The 22,354-nt window shown below is 41.6% G+C and overlaps 1 protein-coding gene across 1 annotated transcript in view; it reads right to left on the bottom strand.

Annotated features, from left to right (window-relative positions):
* The window catches only part of CNTNAP4 (contactin associated protein family member 4), a 1,902,933-nt gene that overhangs the window by 62,472 nt on the left and 1,818,107 nt on the right, over positions 1 to 22,354 (bottom strand). Inside the window, exons 19-20 of the mRNA XM_078675664.1 lie at positions 17,532 to 17,753; positions 4,513 to 4,646 (exon numbers count right to left, since the gene is read on the bottom strand). Coding sequence (XP_078531790.1) covers positions 4,513 to 4,646; positions 17,532 to 17,753 — 356 coding nt within the window. The remainder of the gene's footprint in view (positions 1 to 4,512; positions 4,647 to 17,531; positions 17,754 to 22,354) is intronic.

The following is a 22,354-nucleotide window of genomic DNA, read 5'->3' as shown; positions in this document are numbered from 1 at the left end:
GGATTAAAAACACTGTTACTGAATCCATGGAATTAGGCATTTTTAAAATAACTATATCCACTATGGAAAGCTGGAAGGATGATTTGCTATAGCTGAGCTAACTATCACAAGCACCTCACAATGCACTGTTTAAGATCTTACATATTACATCATGGAAGTCCCTTGTTTCTGCAGATAGTGTTTAATATTGAAGGTAAACTTGTTGGATTTGAGCACAACTCCTGCAAAACAGGTTTGTTGCAGGCTTTTTCACAGTTCTTTATTAAGAGTCATTTTTGTTTCTGTTGTCATATAAGTGCTTCCCTCGGTAACTGCAAAGACTTGTCAATTTGTTGCTGTATAATATTCAGAGGATAGCCTATATTTTAAATAAAGTAGAAAACTCCTGCAGACGGTCTTTGCATGTCCCCTCATTGCTGCATATATATGTAAATGTATATATATATATATATTTTTTTCCCAACAACAAGATTGCCATCAAGGGCAATTTTAACTGTCGCACTGATTTTGCTGTGTATGTCCTGGCGTGCACCTGTGGTTTGTGCTATGTGGGTAGCACTAGATCGCAGGTGCACGTCAGGATATTGCAGCATCTCCGCGCCATTGTGAATCTTGACGTAGCCTACCCCGTGGCCAGGCATTTTGATTCAGTACACGCCAGGGACCTGGCGTGTTTGAGGTATTATATCATCGATGCCGTGCCCCCTTTGAGACGGGGAGGTGACAGGGACAGATTGCTAAGAAAATTGGAGACCCAGTATATTATTGCGTTAGACAGTAAACATCCATATGGATTAAACGCAACTGAGGATCTTCACAACTTTCTTTAAAACATCTATATTTTTTACATATACCCCTTCTGTTTACCTGTTTATGACATGTAGCTCTCTTTGTAGCAGTGTGCATAAGTCTTGGTCCTGTGAATATATATTTTTGGCAGCTATGGCATTATCGGTTCTTTGAACCAACAGCCCACTGAGCTAAAAAATATTAGTGCGCACAGCACATGTATAACAATAGCATAATATTGCTTATATTTTTAACATTTCAGGTGTGCAGGGATTTGGCATTTTTCTTACCCCCTTTTCTCTTCCAACATTGTATATAGTTTATAAAAATATATATATATATCATGTATATTTTTTCTTCTTTCAGCTTCATATCATTTTTTGCACAGTACAAAAAATTTATAATTTTTTTTCTTCCTTTTTCTTCACTAGTATGCACATGTACAGAAGGGCACTTATAGTTTTGTGTTTCTGTAATATAAATTGTTTATAGGTCTCTATATTTATGATGTATATAATTCATGAAATTTGAATTTTAAATAAATATTTTAGACAGTAGCTCGTGGGTAGTTTTGGTGGAGTGTCATCACAAACAAATTCAATAAAAAGTCACATACCGTAGTGGATTGGGCCAATATTATAATATTTCATATCTGATGGTTAGTCCACATTTATCAGCACTAGTCACTTTATATACCTGTTGGTATATGCATTCATGCAGTAAAGATATAGCATTAGTCACTTTCTTCAGCCTTTGGTTGTTTCTGCATTGAAGCAGTTATGATATGTGGTGAGGCCATTTATGAGATTTGTGCAATATTTTATGGGTTAAGCAAAAGATTGTTTATCTTTTATCTATTTTAAAGACAAAATATCAACTTAGAAAACGAAATTTAATTGTTTTATACAATGTACTGTTTTTTTCAGGCTGAGTTTTTAACCAGTTTGGTCATAACATGTAAAGTTGTTTGTCTTTCCCCTTTGTAAAATTTGTACCCTTTCTATGCCCATGTTCATGATCATGTGACGCACGTCAGTAGGTGTGGCCCATAGGACGGGTCAGGGAAACTGAGCATTCAAAAAGAACAGGCTGAGTCATTAACCGGTGTGTGAACAAGAGTACATGGTACTCGAAACGCGTCGTCCGAAAGGAGTTTAATAAAATCTAAACTTGCCTGAAGTCGTGGGGTCCATCTCCTTCTTTCGCCACACTGCCGGTGTGGAGGTTTGAGGATTCTTGCAATATATATATATATATATATATATATATATATATATATATATATATATATATATATATATATATATATATATATATATATATATATATATATATATCTCAATTCAAAAGAAGTTTGCCCCCTTGAACAGAGCCACACTACAGGTAGGTATGGTTTCAGCGCTTTATTGGGAAAAGCTGCAGCATTCACGTGGGGGAATCCATCAAATTTAAAAGCCACTGTGCCCGACGCGTTTCGTGCGCTACGCACACTTCTTCATGGGCTGACTGGGGTGAAAACATCAAGCGGACCAAAGCACCTGCAATATTCATGACGTACGCCCCAGTGGGCGGAAACAGTCAAACTGCTTTCTGGTCATTGTAGTGCCTGGTTATGTTATTCAAGTGAATTCGCTTGCATGCTGTCACTGATTATCACTGTAAATCCCAAGTGGGGCGATGAGAACTCACATCATGAAGGCTGCACCATCCGACTTTTCTTGCGCACCTTCCTGCTCTTAGATGCTGACATCGGTTGATGCCCGCAAGGACCGTAGACCACGGCGGGGCTCTCCTCGCGGCAGGACTGGCCGCACGTATCAATTCAAAAGAAGTTTGTCCCCTTGAACAGAGCCACACTACAGGTAGGTATGGTTTCAGCGCTTTATTGGGAAAAGCTGCAGCATTCACGTGGGGGAATCCATAAAATTTAAAAGTCACTGTGCCCGACGCGTTTCGTGCGCTACGCACACTTCTTCATGGGCTGACTGGGGTGAAAACATCAAGCGGACCAAAGCACCTGCAATATTCATGACGTACGCCCCAGTGGGCGGGAACAGTCAAACTGCTTTCTGGTCGTTGTAGTGCCTGGTTGTGTTATTCAAGTGAATTCGCTTGCATGCTGTCGCTGATTATCGTGCAGCCTTCATGATGTGAGTTCTCATCGCCCCACTTGGGATTTACAGGGATAATCAGTGACAGCATGCAAGCGAATCTGCATAAAATGTTTGAAGTTGACCTAACCCTGACATGTTTTAGATTTAAAGCTTCACATTACACTACAGAATGTTTCTGATTAATGTTTTGATTAATGTTTTGAAAATCTTTGCTAGAAAGCTTTACCCTTCAATAAAATAGTTCATGCAAAATACAATGCATGAATAGAAATGATGATCCTTTTTAACATATTTTCCTCATTTTATAAAGAAAGGATTTGATGCTGAAAAACATTTCATTGGAGCTGATGTTTCTATTTGACAGTCTATTGCTTAGTTAACATACAATTTATTTTATTAGAAGGTTAAGAATGTATTCATGCTGGTGGGAAGTTTGGAAATTGAAAAGCCTCACATTTCATGATAACTTTATGTAGTTCACCATATCAAATGTGAGAAAAGGAGAGGAGAGTCTGTTCATGAAGAATACCAAAGGAGAAGGAGATACAACGTACACTGCAACATTTCTAATGACTGTTTATATTAATAAGTGTTCCTAGAGTAGGTTATGTCCCTTTTCCAGACCATTGCTCCATATGCCTCCAATTTCTTTTATGCTGGGTGCTAACAGCTTAATGCTGTAGGTTGAACTCTGATTTGCCCTCTTTTCTGAAACTGTTGCTGGTTTCAGTTTGGTACTGCATGATTATTTTGCTTTATTGCTTGAGACTTTACTGAGTTTCATGAACCTCACTTTATGGGACGTTCTGCAGATATTGATTGATTGAATTTGAGCTTCATGCTCTATTTCATTCCTTTCTCTAGGACGGATTCATACTAACAACACTTTCGTCCCATTCTTCGAATAGGAATTCTTTCCTTTATGGAATGTACCTGATGCATTGTTAAATTTGATTTGTTCAAACCATATTTTTATTAGCAATTCTGTTAATTAACTGATAATCGAACTAACTGAATAAAGAGAATTTACTAAATTCTTAATGAAAATAAAACCCTTGAAACTCACACCTAACTCTCATTATTGACTGAACTTAAAATAGTTATTGTGATTATAATTTATGTGATGCATAGCTCCTGATCTTCTCATATATGAAGGCATAGACCTATCATATACGTAGAAAGAAGCGCTTATGTTTTACTGAGCGGGGATCAGCCCTGTTTGAGTTGGATAAAGATGATAAACCATTTTATTTAAATTGATTCCCCCTCTAACACGGTTCAGGACTCCGGAATCCTAGAGCCAAACAGACATGACTCCACACCTTTCATCTATTCATGAAACTTACTCCTACCCAAGCAAGAGCCCAATACATTCCTGTCCAATAACATATTTTCTGGATTAGACCACTAACGTAGGCTTTTTATGATGAGGTCTTAAGGTTTGATGCCTAGCCAAAACTAAATAATTCAAGGTGAGTGCCAAGTTAGGGTTATCAGCATTTCTATTAACATGTCTTCTCTTGTTTTTGAGTCATTGTGTAGGTTTCAAGTGCATCACTTTACAACAATCTAAAATAAAGATTCCATTTTTCTGAATCTACAACTTTACCTCAACAAAGAGTATATCTTCCTCTCTGGTCATTTTTACACGGTGAAGGTTTCCATCAGCCAAATTTTTTAAATTGATGCTGAAGACATCTGGATCCAGACGGCTGTCTAACTTGTACCGTATCTGTAAACTTCCTAAACAGAATAAGCAAAGGAAGAATCAGATATAGGAATTAACAAACAAAAAGTAGTCAAGATTTTTATTTTGTATTTGTTTCTTTTGAAATGTATAATCCATAAGACATTAAGATTTTTGCTCATTTTTCAATCTTTGAAAATTACAAAACATGTAAGGTATCAACGGTATTAAATCTTTATTGATTTAGACCTTAGCTGAGGTCAATACAGTATCATAAGACAACAGATATCTTATTTGACAAGAAAACAAATACAAAGTCAAGCCAGGTAAAGACCTAAAAAATACAATACATATATGTGTCAATTTTTAGAGCCGGCATGACACTTAAGACTTTAGTGTTATATTTAATTAGTAAAAGTTGCAAACGGTTTATGTTGTGCAATCTTTTGGTGTGCCGAATAAAATAATCACTTGATTAATGTATTGAATGCCATTTATATAGGAGGGAAAGGAATGGTCTAATGCAGATATGGCTGTCCATGCCCGAGTTGTGTCACTTATAAAGGGACCCTTAAGAATTAACAAATAATTACGCTCTTTACACTGTGTTCCAGTGATAGTTCTAGTTAGGATTGCATTCTATTGACTGTGGCAAATTCCATACCTATTTTTAAAAATAGTTGATAGTAGGTAGACTTCTGGTATTATTGAGGCTTAATAAACGAGTATGAAAAAGTAATTATATATTGATATATGTATTACAGTATTATTGTTTTATATATGAACCAAAAAAAGGGCAGCAATATATTTTAAAAACAAATATTGATTTTGTTTCTTGTTGGACTGTAGTTTACATTAGCCTCAAATGTGCTTCATAAATGTCATTGCTCTAGTAGGCCCAGATGCCTTGTGACCAAAAGTTGGGCCTTTGCATATTTTTGCAAAGCATAACCTCGCTTTCAGTCCTGACAACTGAAAGTAGGATTTTGGGAGATAAGTGAGCTGAGTAGAGATTTCATGAATGATATCTTCTCCTCAAAGATATTGTGTGATTCCTCTGGGAAGAGATCCAGCCACCTGCTCCTTGGATATTTTTTTACCAAAAGTAAAAAGTTTCCGACACGTGATTAGGTTCTATAGACTTGTATTGAGAGAAAGCCTATGTAAATTTACTGCATTTCCATGCAATTTAGCATTGTGCTCCAACTGATATCTTTTCTAGTGAGAGTTTTGGTCACGTAAAATGACAATTCTCTTAATTTTTTGCTGTGCTGCTTGCTATTTTGCAAATGAGTCTTTGGAATTCCCATTGTTTTGTATTTTATTTTTAATGGATGATGTATTGACGGGTAATCATCTCAATATAAAGAAGGCCGGATGTGCTGGGCTGATCTCAATGTGATGACCTCAGATGACAGAGGTGAGGGAGGTGTTTATCTACAGAAATTGGTTGAGAATCCAGCCAGGCATTGGGCTAAAAATATAACTGTGAATTGAACCAAAACTTTAGATAAAGTCTATCTGAGTTTACTGTTTGCTTGTTGCTTGCTTATATAATAATTAGGGGTTAGTGTATTGTTGAAAAGAGTGTATACAAATGGTATACTCCAGAGCTTAAACGCTTAAAGATCTACTGTAGAAGCGCCGAGCGCCTCTGGAGGCAGTACTATGACAGCCAAAAGAAATCTCTATACAACTGCTCTGTCTCCCACTATGAGGAGGCAATCATTGCTGCAAAAAATAGCAGTGTTTTAAATCAAAAATTAAGGAGGTAGCAAACTCCAGTAAGGAATTGTTCAAATATGTTAAACTGCTAACAAACCTCAGCAAGCAAACACTTTCAAACCCGATCAAGCTTTCTGTAACAGCTTAGCTGAATATTTCCAACAGAAGGTGCAAGGAATCCCCAATGATTTCTTAAGGGACATCACACCTTATGACACTGAAACATTGGGGGTGGATCATTCATGTAGACTGACCTGTTTTCAGCCCATCAACAAAGAAGTAACTCATAAACTCTTACTTTCCATAAAATCAGGTGCATCAACTGATCCCTGCCCTCCTTCCATCATGCATCAGGCTGCCCATAAGGTCTGTGAAAATCTGACCCCAGTTTTGAATCAAGTTATAACATCAGGCTACTATCCAAATATCTGGAAGGCAGCATCTATTACCCCCCCTTCTAAAGAAACCCAGTTTGGACCCTACTGATGCCAAAAATTATCAACCTATTGCAGGTCTACCAATCGTGGGTAAAGGTTTAGAGAAACACCTAAACACAGCGCTGAGCAAATATCTTGACGTCAACAACCTGTTGGACATTTCTCAACACGGCTTCCGTTCTCATCTTTCCACCGAATCTGCCCTAATCCTTGCAACCGAAAAGGTCCGCAGGGTGGTGGATGAGGGAGGGAGGGCGGTCCTCGTGCTCCTTGATCTCTCAGCCACGTTTGACACAGTGAATCATACTATTTTGGTGCAGCGGCTGGGGGACATAGGGATAGGGGGGACCGCTCTGGCTCTCCTGTCCATCTTCCTGGATGCAAGAGAGCAGAGGTTACTCTAGGATGGCTTGAAATCGGACAATTTTTATCTCCCATGTGGTGTTCCTCAGGAGTCCGCACCCTCCTCGACTCTGTTTAATCTCTACGTTACCCCTCTGGCTAATCTCGTTAGGAGGCATGGCTTTGCTCTGGTCTCGTACGCCGACGACACTCAACTTGTCATTTCGATTCTTAACCGGCCAGAGTCCACAGCAGCCAGGTTCCACACTTGCCTCACCGAGATTATGACCTGAATGAGCCAGAACCATCCGAAAATAAATACAGATAAGACAGAGGTGATGGAGTTCGGGTCGGGCCAGCCCCTATGGAACCGACCCTGGTGGCCCTTGGAATCTGGAGATTGCCCCTCTCCAGTAGAGAAGGTCAGAAATCTTGGGGTCATTTTCGATGGTAAACTGAATTTTGGCCCCCAGATAAACAGCCTTATTTCGTGTTTTTTCCTCTTAAAAACTCTGAGAAAAATCTTTCCTTATAATCCTCAAGAGCTACAAAAGGCAGTGATGGTCGCTCCTTTCTTATCCAAACTGGACTATTGCAATGCCCTATTTCTGGGAATCGATAAATATCAGCAGCAAAAATTGCTGTCTTTGCAAAACGCTGCAGCGAGACTCCTTTTGGGCATTCCCAGAGGTAAGTCAACCTCGGCCGGCATCAAACTGCTGCATTGGCTGCCAGTCAAGCAGCGCATTGAATTTAAAACTCTAACTCTGGTGCATAAGGCATTCTATGGAACTGGCGCAGAGGATCTCCAAAATCTTTTCACACCTTCCGTCCCGACTTGCAATCTTAGGTCGGCCAGTTCAGGCCTCATTAAAACCACAAAAGTAAGGCGGGCGAATTGGGGGGCAGAACAATCACGCACTCTGCAGCAAAACTTTGGAATAAACTGCCGCTCCCCCTGAAGCTTCAACCTAATCTTCAGATCTTTAGGAGGAATCTTAAAACCTGGCTGTTTACAGCCATTTAGGCCCGATTCACGATTGCCCTTTCCACCTACACTTCTCAGTGCCAAGACTACTCGGCATTCAATCGCTTCATAAGCATCTAAACATAAACGTAAACAAATGTTGTCCAGGTAAGAGACAATGGAAAACATAAAAAAGAAAGTGGTTAGGCAGGTAGGAAAGGGAGGAATCCAGCGATTAGTAAATGAGGACGAGTGTGATACCATTGTATAGGCAAGTTGGCTCCAGATCTAGTGTGGTAACAGGAAAGATAGGCAGACATTCCAGGACCGAAGCACAGACATTCAAGCATCATCAGGTGAGAGTAAGAGCCCTTTGATGTATCCACCTGAAGCTTTTCATGAGCCTGTGTTGACTGAATAAAACACAAGGAGATTTTTTGGGATGTGAGTGCACTATATCTCCTACCTTCTCTGTACAAGATCAGTTATAAGAAATATGATTGAAGACGACCAAATATAGGTTTCCTGTTTCCTTCTCTGCCCACTTCTATGGAATGAGATGTGGATGCAAAGCCTGATATCCTTTCCAGTAACTTATATGTGAGCGAACTACCAGAAATGGTGAGGGGCTGGAAAATCCTAAACTTGGCCACAACCAGGAGAGACCCCTGCCCATACTATGTACCAGCAAAATGGTAAACACACTTAGGAATGTTTATGAAAGTGAGTGAGACTCATTAATGAGGATTAGAAGTGCTTCATAAGCATGGTACATTTGAAAAGAAAGATTAGTTAAATTTAAAGCAAAAAACCCCGAAAGATCATGAAAACAAGGCAGATGCTGAACAATGCCATCTTTCCATACAATGAACTATATATAAAATTGCTTAATGGATAGTTCCAGTCACTGGTATTAACTCGATTGCTACATTTTTTTGGCACTTCATGTCACCTCAGTTGGGACCCAGCTGTATTCAAATCAGTCTTGACTCTGTCCCAATCAAGACAGGCCAGCCCGAACTGCCAAGCAGGTCCTCCTAGAACCAAAACACAAGCAACCCAGGAGCTAGCTTGTCAGTTCGGGCTGGATTGTTCCTATTGGAGCAGGGTCAACACTGATTTGCCTATAGCTGAGCCCAAAATAAGGTGGCATGTTGTGCAAAATAAAAATGGATTGGGATGCAGCCCGAGTGATTGCCAGTGACTAAGAATAATTCAAGCATTTTATCCATCACTGTATTGTTTACTTACTTTTTCCATGCAATGGCATGAGGAGGCACACAAACTTAAACTTTAATCCCAAGTCCAGATTATGAGAGATACCGGGGAAACATTTGAATACCAAATTTGGGGCCTGTGATGGCCAGAGACAAATAGGCGATGTGCAAGTGTGTGCTACAATGCAATAAGCTTTCGGCGGAAAGACCATGCCAGAGGCTGATCAAACTACTTTGAATCAATCCAGAGTGCCAGTAAGTTCCATCCTGGGACTTAGAGACCAACAAGGATGAAGTTCCACTAGCACTCTAAAAAACGTGTGATAGATTATGGAACCACTGTCTGGAATGCATTCCCCAGGTCCTCATCCAAATGATGGCACCATTGAGAGCCCTTCCTCATCTCCCCTAGAGGGACTACCCCATGGCCGGGAGAAAAAATATGGTCCATATCCTAAGGACCCGCTCTGATTTAATGAGTATCAAGAAGCAATTATTCAGTATTTGGAAAATCCCAGTCAGTTCTGAGAAGAATTGCTGGTATGCTTGAGGTAAGCAGACCAAACTTGGTGGACGGAAATCAGTCATTAGGATTGGTGGTGTTAAGAGAGGTGAGTGAAAGTGCTACAGCCAAGTGCAGCCCCTGGAAATGATGGAGAACTGATTGTAGGTAAAGGATGGATGGCTGAATTTGATTGTGAATGTGTGCCCAATGAGAAGTGATTGTCCTAAGATCTTGAATTGCGATGAATTATTGGTGAGGCACCAGCTGATTATTTTGACAGAATAAAGGATGTGTTCGCAAATTAAGGCATGGTAAACAAGGGGAAAGTGGCAATTCCAGGCCTATCGTAAGGGAGCGCCGGACACAGGAACCAGAATAATCCTGCTGAAAAAGTTACATTCTCCAAGTACAGTGTAAAGAGTTTCATTTGCAGTGGAGGAGGCTGGGAGGAGTAGGTAGAGCATCACGCATGGTTGTTGCTGTAGTCCGATAAGCAGACCGGGTGGTGCAGGCTTTCATCACTGTAGAATGAAGAGTCGGTCAGACATTTGAGGCTGTACCTCCACATTGGCGGTTACCACTGTAGTGCAAATGGCAGATCTTGTGTTGCTGGTAATATGTGGTGGTCATTGTAGCATGAAGAGCCAGGTTCATCATACCTTAGTGTTAGAGGTCTTAGCAGGCGACAGAGTCTCGACACAAACGGGACCATTTGTGCTCTTCACAGGAGGAGTTCAATTGATTGGAGTCAGCGAGTTTAGTCTTCCTACTCAGCGATCAAAGCAGTTCACAAGCAGCAGGGGAGTCCTCTAGTAGCAGTGTTACCCTTCTTCTGTCATTTTCAAGGGTCCAGGAGCGTACTGGAGAGTTGTTCTGAGGGTCCATTACTAATACCTGGTGCCATTTTTTATGTATTTGGGATGATACCCTTCCCACTTCTGGTTCTGGAAAGTTCTTCCCTTCCCCTGTCAAGACTCCACAAAGCGTGCAGTGACATAAGGCTAGTGCCAGGTTCCATTGAGTGTGCTGGTGGCGAGGCCTTTGAAGTTTAAGTGGGGCAGGGCACAGCTTCCTCCCAGAGATCCCGCAGGATAGCCCGTACTGCCTTGGCTTAGTTCCCTTTGTGTTACGGTCTGTAAGCAATACACAAACATTAACAGCAGAGCCATTCACAGACATGTGACCCAGGACACTGGCAGAAGGCAAACATGGCTGGGACAAGAAGCTAAAAGAACAGATGATGGACCGAATGCTGAACAAATCAAACACTCACCCCAGTCACAAATCTGGGTTTAATCCATTGTTTTTTTTATCACCACGCTGAAAAAAAACCAATGAATTTAACCCAGATCTCTTGACTGGGGTGAATGTCTCTTTTGTTCAGCGTTCTGTCCATAATTTGTTGCTGCAGCACTTTCTAAAAGTGTCACTTTCAAAATTGTGACTTAAAATCTGACTTTCCCACAAAAAAGAATTTGAAATTAAAATGTATTTGAGCCCGAACAGCAAATATGCTCCCAATCCAAAGTTGGCACTTAACAATTGTATTAAGATATCCCAGTGTTAGCCAATGGCAGGGATAGGTCTTCCAGTGGTGAGAAATTAGTTTAGGACATTTTCCCTACCAGGACATGTAGAGGGCCTGGTCCAACAGAGACCCTGTTACGGTAGGGAGAGACAGCACTGGGCATGTGATCGCAGGGACATATCAACTCCCAAACCCTTTCAAGATGTAACAAGTAGCAGCCCATGTTGGTTGGGACAGCATCATACATGTGGCAGCAACCCATTTGTATGTGCCATTCTTATTTTCCTTATCTTAGCATAATTATAAATCCTGTGCCACTTGCCAGTCACAAAAGGGATTTAATTCTACTCCTGCTTCTCAACCTCACCCTTGGACCCTTTTGAGCACATCCTTATGGACTTTATCAGATGCTTAATTATGCAAATTACTCATATTTCCTCTGTGTCCCTTTAGATGCCGTCACAGCAGCTAAGCAATTACTAAGAGATTGTATCACTTGTTTCAAAGTACTGAACTGAATCAGTAGTGTATGCGGGGCACATTTCTTGTCGGCAGTAATGATGCAGTTTCAAGGACCTAGGAGTAGAGTCCACAGGAAAAGTAAAAATGGTATCCTTCAGCACAACTTCGCAATGATATCCTCAGAGACACAATTAAAAGGACTTGGTGTCCTAACATTGGCATTATGGTCCATGAGAGCATTTCCTTCCCAGAAATCAAAATTGAGCATGATCAAAATAACTGTAGCCGATCCATGGGGCCCCCCACTCAAATCCTCTAGTTTCCACTGTCAAGATGCAGTCTTACAATATTGCAGAAAGCTAATACCATGTTTTTACAGTTTCTGTTCTAGATGCAAGCAGCCTCACATGAGTGTCCGGCTGAGGCCTGTCACTCTTTCCAGCCCAGTGACTGGATTTATATTCATGTGTACCAGAGAAAGATTACACTGTAGCCTTGCTGTTTTGCCCTCTTCTACTCTGTTTTGCCTATTCTGCTCATTTTCCTGCCTCTATTTTGCCGTTTCTGCTCATTTTTCTGCATTCTGTTTTGCCTGAAACAAGTATCCTGGGACCGGTTTAAGGCGAACTGCCCTCATCAACCAGGCTATCTTGAATCCAGAGGCAAAGTGAGCAAGGGACTCACATCTGGGCATATCCCGCCAACTTAGGGCGAACAAAGCAAACAAAAGGCAATGATGGATGGTCCCAGGATGCTTGTTTTCGGTCCAGGGAAGACATGGCTTAGCATGGCAGTTCGGACTGGACTGTTCCCATGACGCACAGGGTCAAGACTGATTTGCATATCGCTGTGTCTAAACTCTGGTGGCGAAGTGTATAAATACTGGACCTTAGACAACAACTCTTCAGTACATTTCTGGGCCTGTGGATCCTCTTCCAGGAAGGAGGACTGGTGTGCTGCTGAAATAAATGCCACTCTGTTGGACTGCTGACTGATGGAACTGCTGCCCTTCTGTGCTGACCTGCTGCCCTACTGCCGGGGGAAGAACTGGCCCTGCTGCTTCATCTTGAACCCAGGACCCCAGTTTAACTACAAGGGCTAGTCTGCTTGCCTTTTGATCTGAGCCTCAGGGACATAAAAGGCTCCCTAACATCCTGCACCATCCCTGGGACCCAGCTGCAGTGAGTTCTTGACCCTTAAGTGGTGTCCCTCAAGTCATGGTGTCCCTCAAGTCCTGGACCCTTGGTGTGGCTCACAAGTGCTCAAATCAAATTTTTGGGCTCTTCGCAACCACAGACTGGCCTGTTTGCACCGGTACCTTGCCACTCGCACCGCAAATCAATCCAAAGGACAATCAGCCAGACTCTTCCCACAGCAGCATTAACCACTTGCGGCGTCCAACAACGTACGGCTCAAGCAATGCCCACCCACAACACCACTGCGCTCTTTGCATTTCACTGACAGCCTCCCACGACGCTCTCACTGCTCCTTGCTGCCTTCGTTCAATGTGAACAAGACTCTTGGCATGAAATTGAGAAGGTGAATTTCAGCTGGCCTAACCTGCTGACTGTATCCGACCTGCATTCCACCAGGGTGGGCCTTAAAGTGTGACTTTCGCCAGGTCCCAAGTGACCAGGTAGCTTGTGTTGGGACTTTGTGTTTTTTGTCACAATTTTGACAAAATTCTTTAAAAATTCATATCTTTGGTTCTACTGATTGGATTTTTGCTATTTTGATCTAGTTTCATCTATTAAATGCCGTTCTATTTTTCTAACATGGTGTGGGATCCTTTTTTGTGTTGTGTTTTTACTGTTTTACTATTTGAAGTGCTGCACAAAAATTTTACATATTGCCTTTAAATTATGCCTGACTGCTCAGTGTCAAGAAACCAGGGGGTTGAGCACTGGTTAATTTAGGGTTGGCTTGTGCCTCACTCTGACCAGGATTGTGGTTGTTGCTCGGCCAGGGCTCACACCCCTGTCAAACTACAACCCAATTTCTGACAGTACTTAATGTTGTGCCCATCTTTTCAGTATTTCTCTTAGCATACATAATATCTAGGAAAATATGAAAAGGTACCTGAGGTACAGAGTGGAATTCATCTAAGCCATAGTGGCATCTGGATGTGGCATGGGGAAATCTTTTGACCATGGAGAATGAAAATATTTGAATCAATTATTGCAATTGTTTTATTTGGGGTTAGTATATGCATACAATAAGACAAATCATCTAATGTTCTCGCAAAAATAAAAGTACTGCTGATATTTTTATTCTTGTAGTCCCAAAGGATGAAGGGGATAGGGACAAAGAATATGTAAAAAAGGAAGTGAGGGGGCTCTTTTTTATTGACTTGTAAGGAACGTTTCCTTTTTTTACAAAGAGAGGGATTTGTGAAAACAGAATAATATATTCCTGTATAATCCAGTATTATTATTTAATATATGCATGACAAATAGTGAAGTAATATAGTTTATAAACAATAATGGATGATGTTACCTATTGGTTCGAAGTATCCATTAACCTCAAATTTGCCTACTAAATTGTGTGGTTCTAGTAGGACCAGAAGCTATGCTATTCAAGGTTATACATTTGCACATTTTTGCAAAGCTTAACCTCGCTTTCAGTCCTGGAAACTGGAAGTTGGATTTTGAGAGAATAATGAGCTCAGTATTGTGTTCATGAATGGTATCTCTTCCTCAAAGATGCCTTGTGCTTCCTCAGGGAGACGATAGTGCCACCTGTTCATTAGATAAGATTTTGCTGAAAGTGACACGTTTCTGACATTTTATTAGGTTCCAGAGACTTGCACGGAGACAAACCAATGCACACTGTCCTACATTTTATGCATGCTATCATGCTCTTGCAAACCCTTTTTTTAGCGTGAGCTCTGGCCAGTTGAAATGACAATTGTTGTTCAATTATTTTGCTGTGCAGCTTGCTATTTTACGTTTAAAGCAAGTTAGAATTTGGGCTTCTAAACATGTTTTGTTTTATTTTTAACATAGGGCACTCAGCATCGTCTGAATTAAAACGGCTTATTAAGTACAAGATACATATTATACAAATATAACATAAAATGTTTTCTTTTGAAAAATAAAATGTAATATTACAGACAGTTCCAGAACCATACTAAGGGCATCATTAGGATGGCGGGCGGACTTTGTCCGCCCGCAATCCTCATGGTAAAAGGGACCGCCTGCTATATGTGTGGGGGTCCCGTGAGTGACATTAGGATGCACCCGCCACACTGGCGGGCAAATCCTGCATTTTTAACATTGTGGCGGTTGGTGCTTTCAGCACCGCCCGCGCAATGCCAAAAATACACGTTGTGCATGTGCATGCACAACGTGGTAGGCATCTAATACTAATATGGCGGGGGAAATGGGTGGCAGGCGGGCTAGGCTGTAGGGCGGATCGCCACCGCCATGCGGGCGGTGATGATACGCCCTACATCCTAATGGGCCCCTAAGTGTTTCAATTGGAAAGGGAGATAGGGCACCAATGCAAAATCAGAGAATTTCATTTAGACAATGGGGCTTAAAGCCTTTGGAATCGTAAGTTTTTTTTCAGTAAAACCAACGTACATTTAAGCTCATAGCTACTAGGAAAATTATTTTGAATAGATTACCATCTCAAAACACTTGTTCTTTCCGGATTTTAGCACAATAAAAATAAGTGCTGCTGCTTTTAAAGCACCCTAAAGACAAACAGCCAAATGATACACACACAGTGATATGTGTGCATACAAGCAGCCTCTAAAATTAGTGATCGTTCCCCACAATCAAACTGGTCAACACTGACAAGTTCAAGGTGAACACCTAGCCACTAATATGTTTCCAAATCTTCCAACATTGATAGGTGCAATGTGATAGACCTCGTGTAGCTGTTGTAACAACCCTGAGAGACTAAGCTGAGGGTGGCATGCAGGAGAGTGGCAGTGGTGTCGTCTGGCCTGCAACAGGAAGCATTCGCACTGACATCCCTATGATCTTAATATTGTGCAAAAGCCCACTATCAAGTAGTCAAACAATAACAATTATGGCTTAAAAGGTGAATGGCAGGGATACAAACAAGGCGAATAGACTGGGAAAGAGAAACACCTTTTTACCTCCTAGAGAAGTGAAACGTTTATTTGGATCATAACATGGAAAACGCCTGCCTCACAGGCTCCAGAATTCGTCCGTATACCAGCGCTATTTTTCTCCACTAAGGTGTGATGGATATTGGCACAATTACTCTGCCATTCATGTCCACCAGGGCCCCAATCAGAAAACAAACACAAAGTGGTTTAGGCTTTATTGCTTGCTTACTCATTTTAAGCTTGTATTCTCCCACCAGTCTTTCCACTCAGCCTCCCTACCTAACACAGGAGTAGCTTCGGAGGGGTTGTTTGTGGTGTAACACCCACCCCTCCAGATAAATCCATTCTTGGCTTGGTTGTTGGGGGTCCTGGCTTGGATCTTCTATATCTGAGTTGGGTATCTCCATCATCCTGGTTTCACTAATAGGTTTTATCTTGTTTATAACTTATATCAGGACTTAAATCGATAGAGTGACCAGTTAAACAAAAATGTAGTAATCTGCAGCCATAGAAGAACTAATTTTACTACTTTTTAGGATTCACAAACATGTGACAATCAAACACCTAAAAAGTGATGGGCCAAATGCAGCAAATGGTCTATCCACTGGCAATGCCTCGTGGTATCATTCCAAACCACTGCTTTTCACCTACTGTGCCACTCAAGACCGATGGCCTAAATTAGGTTTTGGCAGATGGAGTTAAAGCAAAACAGGGCAGCGAAGGGCTATGCATCTGCCACCCTGCCGTTATTATGCCTGCCATACTTAGAGATTCATCTGCCCAACAGACATTTCTGTATATTGTCTGGAACTGCTGCCATGAGAATGTAGGAAAAGTTTGACGAACGGCCCCATCAAACTCACTCATAGTGTGGGGTCATTTTTTATGCTTGGCATTGACGGACAGTAAAGAAAAAATCATCCAACGATCCACTCTAAATGGGGCAGATAGTCAAACAGTTTGCTTCAGGCGTGACCTACTCTATCAAATTGTCTGCAGACATTTTACACCGACAGAGTAAATTTAACTCTGTTGATGTAAAGCTTGGGGTCCACACTACTCAAAATCAAGCAGGCGGATCTTTAGAGGCCTTGAGTCAATGTTGCATTTGAGTACTTGTCCGCCAAATTTTAAATCATCCCTAAAGGCACACCGAATGCAAATCAGTTCTGAACTATTCCTCACATGAACAGTCCATCTTGATCATTGGTCTTCTCACCCATTCATCCTGGGGCCTACTGCTTTTTTATTTGGGAACTTTGAGATTCACATCCCTTGAATCTCACTGACTAAGCGACGCTCCTGCCTCCAAGGGAAGAAACAAATTTACTGAACTACTGTTTACATATATTAAACAGTTGTGTGCCACGATATATCTTTATTTAGGACATACATTTACATTCTTGATCAATAAAGTGAAGTATTGTAAGTGGCCCATTTCATATCCAGCTACCTCTCTGTTTACAGAAAAGCACTAACCCACCTCCTCTCGTTGCTACTGTTGTTTTGAGTTTCTTCCCACAGGTATCTGTGCTAAGTGCTTACAACTGACGCTTGAATTCTTTAATGTACACAGGTATAACAGCAAATATCATTTTCAGTCATCATTTTTAACAATCTGTAGTTAATACCTGCATTATTTTACGACAGTACTTTATTATGTCCAATAATACATACCATTTTTGGCGATGATGACAGATAGATATTCCTTGTAGTAAGACGTGACAAATAGCAGTAAGCTTGGGGTCTGGGTTGTCCGGAAGTTAAACGCGATTGTTTCCCGACTTATCACATCTGCATAAAACGAGGAGGCATGGGAAGTGGAATTTTTACTTGACGGGTCGTTTTCTTGGAAATTGTAGGTAACTGAGGCTCCGACGCCAAAGAATGCAGAAATCTCTGAAAATAAACGTTTTGTTATGTCAATCACAAAAAAAATTCACTTTTTCAACAATAGTTAGGCATTGAAATCTACTTAACGTACACATAAAATCAAATGAGAGTGTTACTAACACATGATGGGCGGCCTCACCCATTTCAAATGAGAGTGTTACTAACACATGATGGGCGGTCTCGCCCAATGCACTGCTCAAAGAAGAGCTAATCTACCTTTCAGAGCCACATTTTGTTTCCTGCTGGAATCCTGATTCTTGCACAAATGAGAGTCTGGGCCTAACTTGGGATTGCAACTTTTGCACATTTACTTCACTCACTCTGCAACTTTTTTCGTTGCACAAATTACTTTCTGTAAAAAAAAATTGACATTTGTGCAGTATGAACCGCAACAGTCTGAGTTATGCACCTCAAAAGCAAGTTCTATTATTGCATTACCCCCGTTCCCAGACATGCGACTAGGGGCCGTTCATCCCTTGGTATTCAGAGTGACCAGTGCTTTAAATGGGCCGGTACTGTCCGGTACTGAGTACCAGCAGTTTTTTATTTTCAGAGGGAGAGTACCTGCACTTCTCACAAAAAACGTAATACTTTCAATTAGAGAGGGTAAACAGCGTTTACAACGCAACTTTTACCACGCACTACCTTTACCACGCAACTTTTACAACGCAATTCGTTACAACAAATTGCGCTGAGGGGCGCTGTAGGATAGGTAATAGTTTAATTTACTATCCAACACCTTCCCTACTATCCACGGGGACTGGAGTTGGAATAGTCAATTAAACTATTCACTATCCAGCGCCCCCAACGCAAGTCGTTGTAACGACTTGCGTTGTAAAACCTGCGTTGTAAAGGCATGCATGGAAAAAGCATGCGTTGTAACGACATACATCCATTAGAGAGTACCGGCACCTCTCAGAAACAAGCAGGTACTCTGGTACAGAGTACGCGCACTTTTATTTTTCCATTTCAAGTACTGAGAATGACGCTCACCCTGCACGGGGGTCACACTAAGCCCAAGGTCTGTGAAAATCTATGAGATGTGGGAGTGTGCAGGCCCACATCCCATCCTGGGAGAGGAGATCATTTTGTGGTTCACCACGGGCCATTCAAAGGCACAAAACTCAGAAGGGGAAGGCAAGACCGAACCATATGGTATTACTATGCCTCCAATGCTTGATAATCATCATAAATGGCTCAGCTCTAAAAAGATGTGAACTCCAATAACGCTAACATCAGATTCATTGTACATGGGCAGGATTATTGTCCATATACATCCAGGGCCGGCTTTAAGGGGCTTTAGGGCAGTGCGACTGGCGCAGCTGCACAGGGCACTGGCCTCAGAGGGGCGCTGTGTTTAGCAATAACTCACAATTTAAAAGCACCTTCTGCAGAGTTACTTGAGCTTCAGACAGCAATATTAATGTCAAGCTCACTCTCGTGATTAATGTTTCTGCTGGAGAGAGAGAGATCTGAGTTTTGTCTAGTGGCAGTTTTGACTCGCCATGAAGTAGTGCAGAGGGTTAATATGCCTTACGCAAAGAACAGATCTGCATTTTATGTGGATAGCTGAGTGGATTAGTAAAGCTGGCATTTATCAGCACTTTAAAACAAATGAAATGTATGTGAGAGAGGGGCACTTTTGTCTGGTGGTAGTGGGGGAATCCGAGGAGCAGGGGCCTCCCAACAACGCTAACCGGGCCCTGTTAACATCTAGAGTAAACACCGGAGAATGTCAGAAAATGAAAAAAATATTATTATTATTTACCTTCAATGTTATGATTGGCAAAGGAATCAATCGAATATCAATCTTGTCTGTGTGTACCTTTTTGATACATTTGACCCATAATCTTACATTTGAAGTAAATATTCGAAAACAAATTCTTTCATAAACAATTCAGTCACATAAATATATACATATGGATTGCAAAAACATCTGAAAAAAACCGGGAACGCGCACTAACATTTGTGCAAGTGCTTAAGTACATATAGATTATAGCATATACACAACCCTCATCCAAGAATTTCTGCTCTGAAATCCTGATTCAGTGAGTACAGGAGCGATAGGCAATAGGGGTTCCGGGATGTGCACTAGTTATGCACTCTCGGATATTTTCCCATATGTGTTCTGCCAACGAGCAGGAAAGCAGAAAAACCTCATAAAATCAAGGCGGACACTGATTCCGTCCGCAATTCTAGATTCTTGAAGGAATAAACTTGCAATGTTGACCTAATTTTACACCCTGGTATTACTGAAGCCTGTGTTATGACTACATCTTCGGATTACTAATGCGAAGTTACTGTATCAGTTGCAAAGAGTACCTCAAGCACAGTGCCGATATAGAGCTTCCCAGATATGGGGCATTCGCTGTCACCATAAACAAAAGGAGCACATCTTTAATAAATAGCAACAACGGAGGGGTGAGATTTAGGTTCAATGACAACGGTTTGCAAAATACGCAAAGTAGTTACGTCACTAACAGAAAAGTTTACGATTTAACGTGAGCATGATGTGTTTTTGCACAGTTGGCAAACCGACGATCTTAATGAGACGGCTATAGGATTTGGGACTGTCTCCTTAAGCAGTTTCTTTCGATTAGGCTGAAAAATCAAAAGTGCTCCTAGAAAGGAAGTGCAAAATAATGATTCGGTGAAAGGCATTTTATTGCCTGGAGAAGTGTTCCTTATTTTATTTCTTACCATGAAGATTCCTATGGACCATGTGTACAGCCTTTAATTTGGGCAATCAAGGAGTCGAGGGGATGGACCTCGCACTTGGGGGATGCCTCGATAGGAATGTCCTGACAAAACTGGAGCTTATGGTATTAGGGAATTATCCAATTCCGTTTGAAACAGTTTTCATTATCAAAGGAGGAACATTCACAGAACTGCAAGGGAGATCTCATCAGCGACGGAAAATGTTTGTATTTTAATTGTTTACAACAACCAGTGGGTTCATTCACAGTTACTACTGCATTAAAGTGTACAGATATGAAGTGAACAATGTGGCGTGATAGACACTGAAGAGACAGAAGCCCTTGAATGGCATGACTTGTAAAAGCTGTAACACGCTGCTTAGCATGAATTTTTGATCTGCCTTACGATTTTTCTACAGTGGACTTGGCAATATGAAAGTCCATTGTATGTGATCCTTTTTTACTATAATGCCTAGTATATACTGGTAAAGGGGTGTTCCAATGTGCATGCCAATCCGCAGGTTGGACTGACTACTGCTCACAGACCGAGGGTAGTGGAGAGCATGGTGGCTAATGGTAGGCGTAAGAAGGAAAGTCCTAGACACTGTGAGCAGGTGTTCTCTCCCCAGCCTTTTCCCTGTAGTCACGATGTTCTAGTGTTTCAATGACATAGTTTGTGGGCCCCTTGATCTTCAGGGACTCCTCAAACCATACATCTGGAGCTCCTCAGTGATACCCTTGGTGATCCCTGAGATTGAGGAAACCCTCCTTTGGTTGCGTGCTTGAGGAGTTGAGAAGCTTCGTTTATATCTCCTGTTAGTGGCAGCTGGGTATTATCCCAGTGCTATGTTTGCCGGGTACCATGAAGGGGCATGCTTTAAAAACACATGAGCCAATGAAGCCTGCCCCGGTTTTGTGGTACTCAACTATGAAGTTGCTTCTGATTCATAGTTCTATCTGAGGAACTGCAAATCCAAAAAAGTATTAAAGCTTAAGTTGTAGCAATAAAGGCAAATGTGCAATTGGGGTTGTTGGCAATCGGCAGGCTGGATACAGGACTTTGACGGATTTCAGGTGTTGTGGGCAACCGAGCTGTGCAGCGCTGCATCCGTGTAAAGCTGTTGGGCACTGTCCATGCTCTCCACCCCCGGTAGGTAGGATGCAGGGCATGGCTGGAAATAAAGCTCTGTGGTCAAGCCCCACTAAATATGGACAAAAGCCCTGAGTGACAGGGGTTGTCCTCCCCAAGCAGGATGGAGGAAGGTCATTCATGAGCCGTCTCAATAAGGACCGTCCCCAACGCTGCTCCAATTTAGGAGTGAGTTGAAGTTGCAGCTCTTGAAAGAATACTACATCACAATGCATTAACCACCCACAAACGAAGTTCCACTCCTGTCATTAAATGTATGTTTTCCTTTGACCCTGTACAGCATTCCACTGCGTTATGGCTAGATTCATATTAAAGAAATGACACATCCATCCATTTATACATGCATAAGGCTGTGTGCAGTCAGGGCTGTCTGCTGCAAAATGATTTGATGTAGGGTCAGTCCAGTCAAGTGTAGCAAGGGTTGTCCATCCATGAGGTGGTTGGAAGGAGGGTTTTATCAGAGGCCAGAGTCTGCAGATAGCCCCTGTTTGGCACTGATGAATTCTGTGTGCAATGCGAGGCCATTAGCACTCATTTTTAGGAGCCAGTACTTATCGTTCCTCATCAGACTGCCTCCCTCAGTAAAATCAAACAACAACACAAAAGGGGTAAAAAGAGGAAAAGAAACAATGACACAAGAAGACATAGGAAGAATGCATGGATGAAAGTGAACCTACAAGAGTGAGCTAAAAGAGTATGGAGTGTCTGGTGGTGGAAGAAAGAGGCACAAGGTGGCGTCAAGACTGCGCAACCTTGGTATT

Source organism: Lissotriton helveticus, chromosome 2_1 (genome assembly GCF_964261635.1).
Source record: "Lissotriton helveticus chromosome 2_1, aLisHel1.1, whole genome shotgun sequence".
In the NCBI taxonomy this organism is placed as follows: domain Eukaryota; kingdom Metazoa; phylum Chordata; class Amphibia; order Caudata; family Salamandridae; genus Lissotriton; species Lissotriton helveticus.
This window is presented reverse-complemented; position numbering and strand designations above follow the sequence as displayed.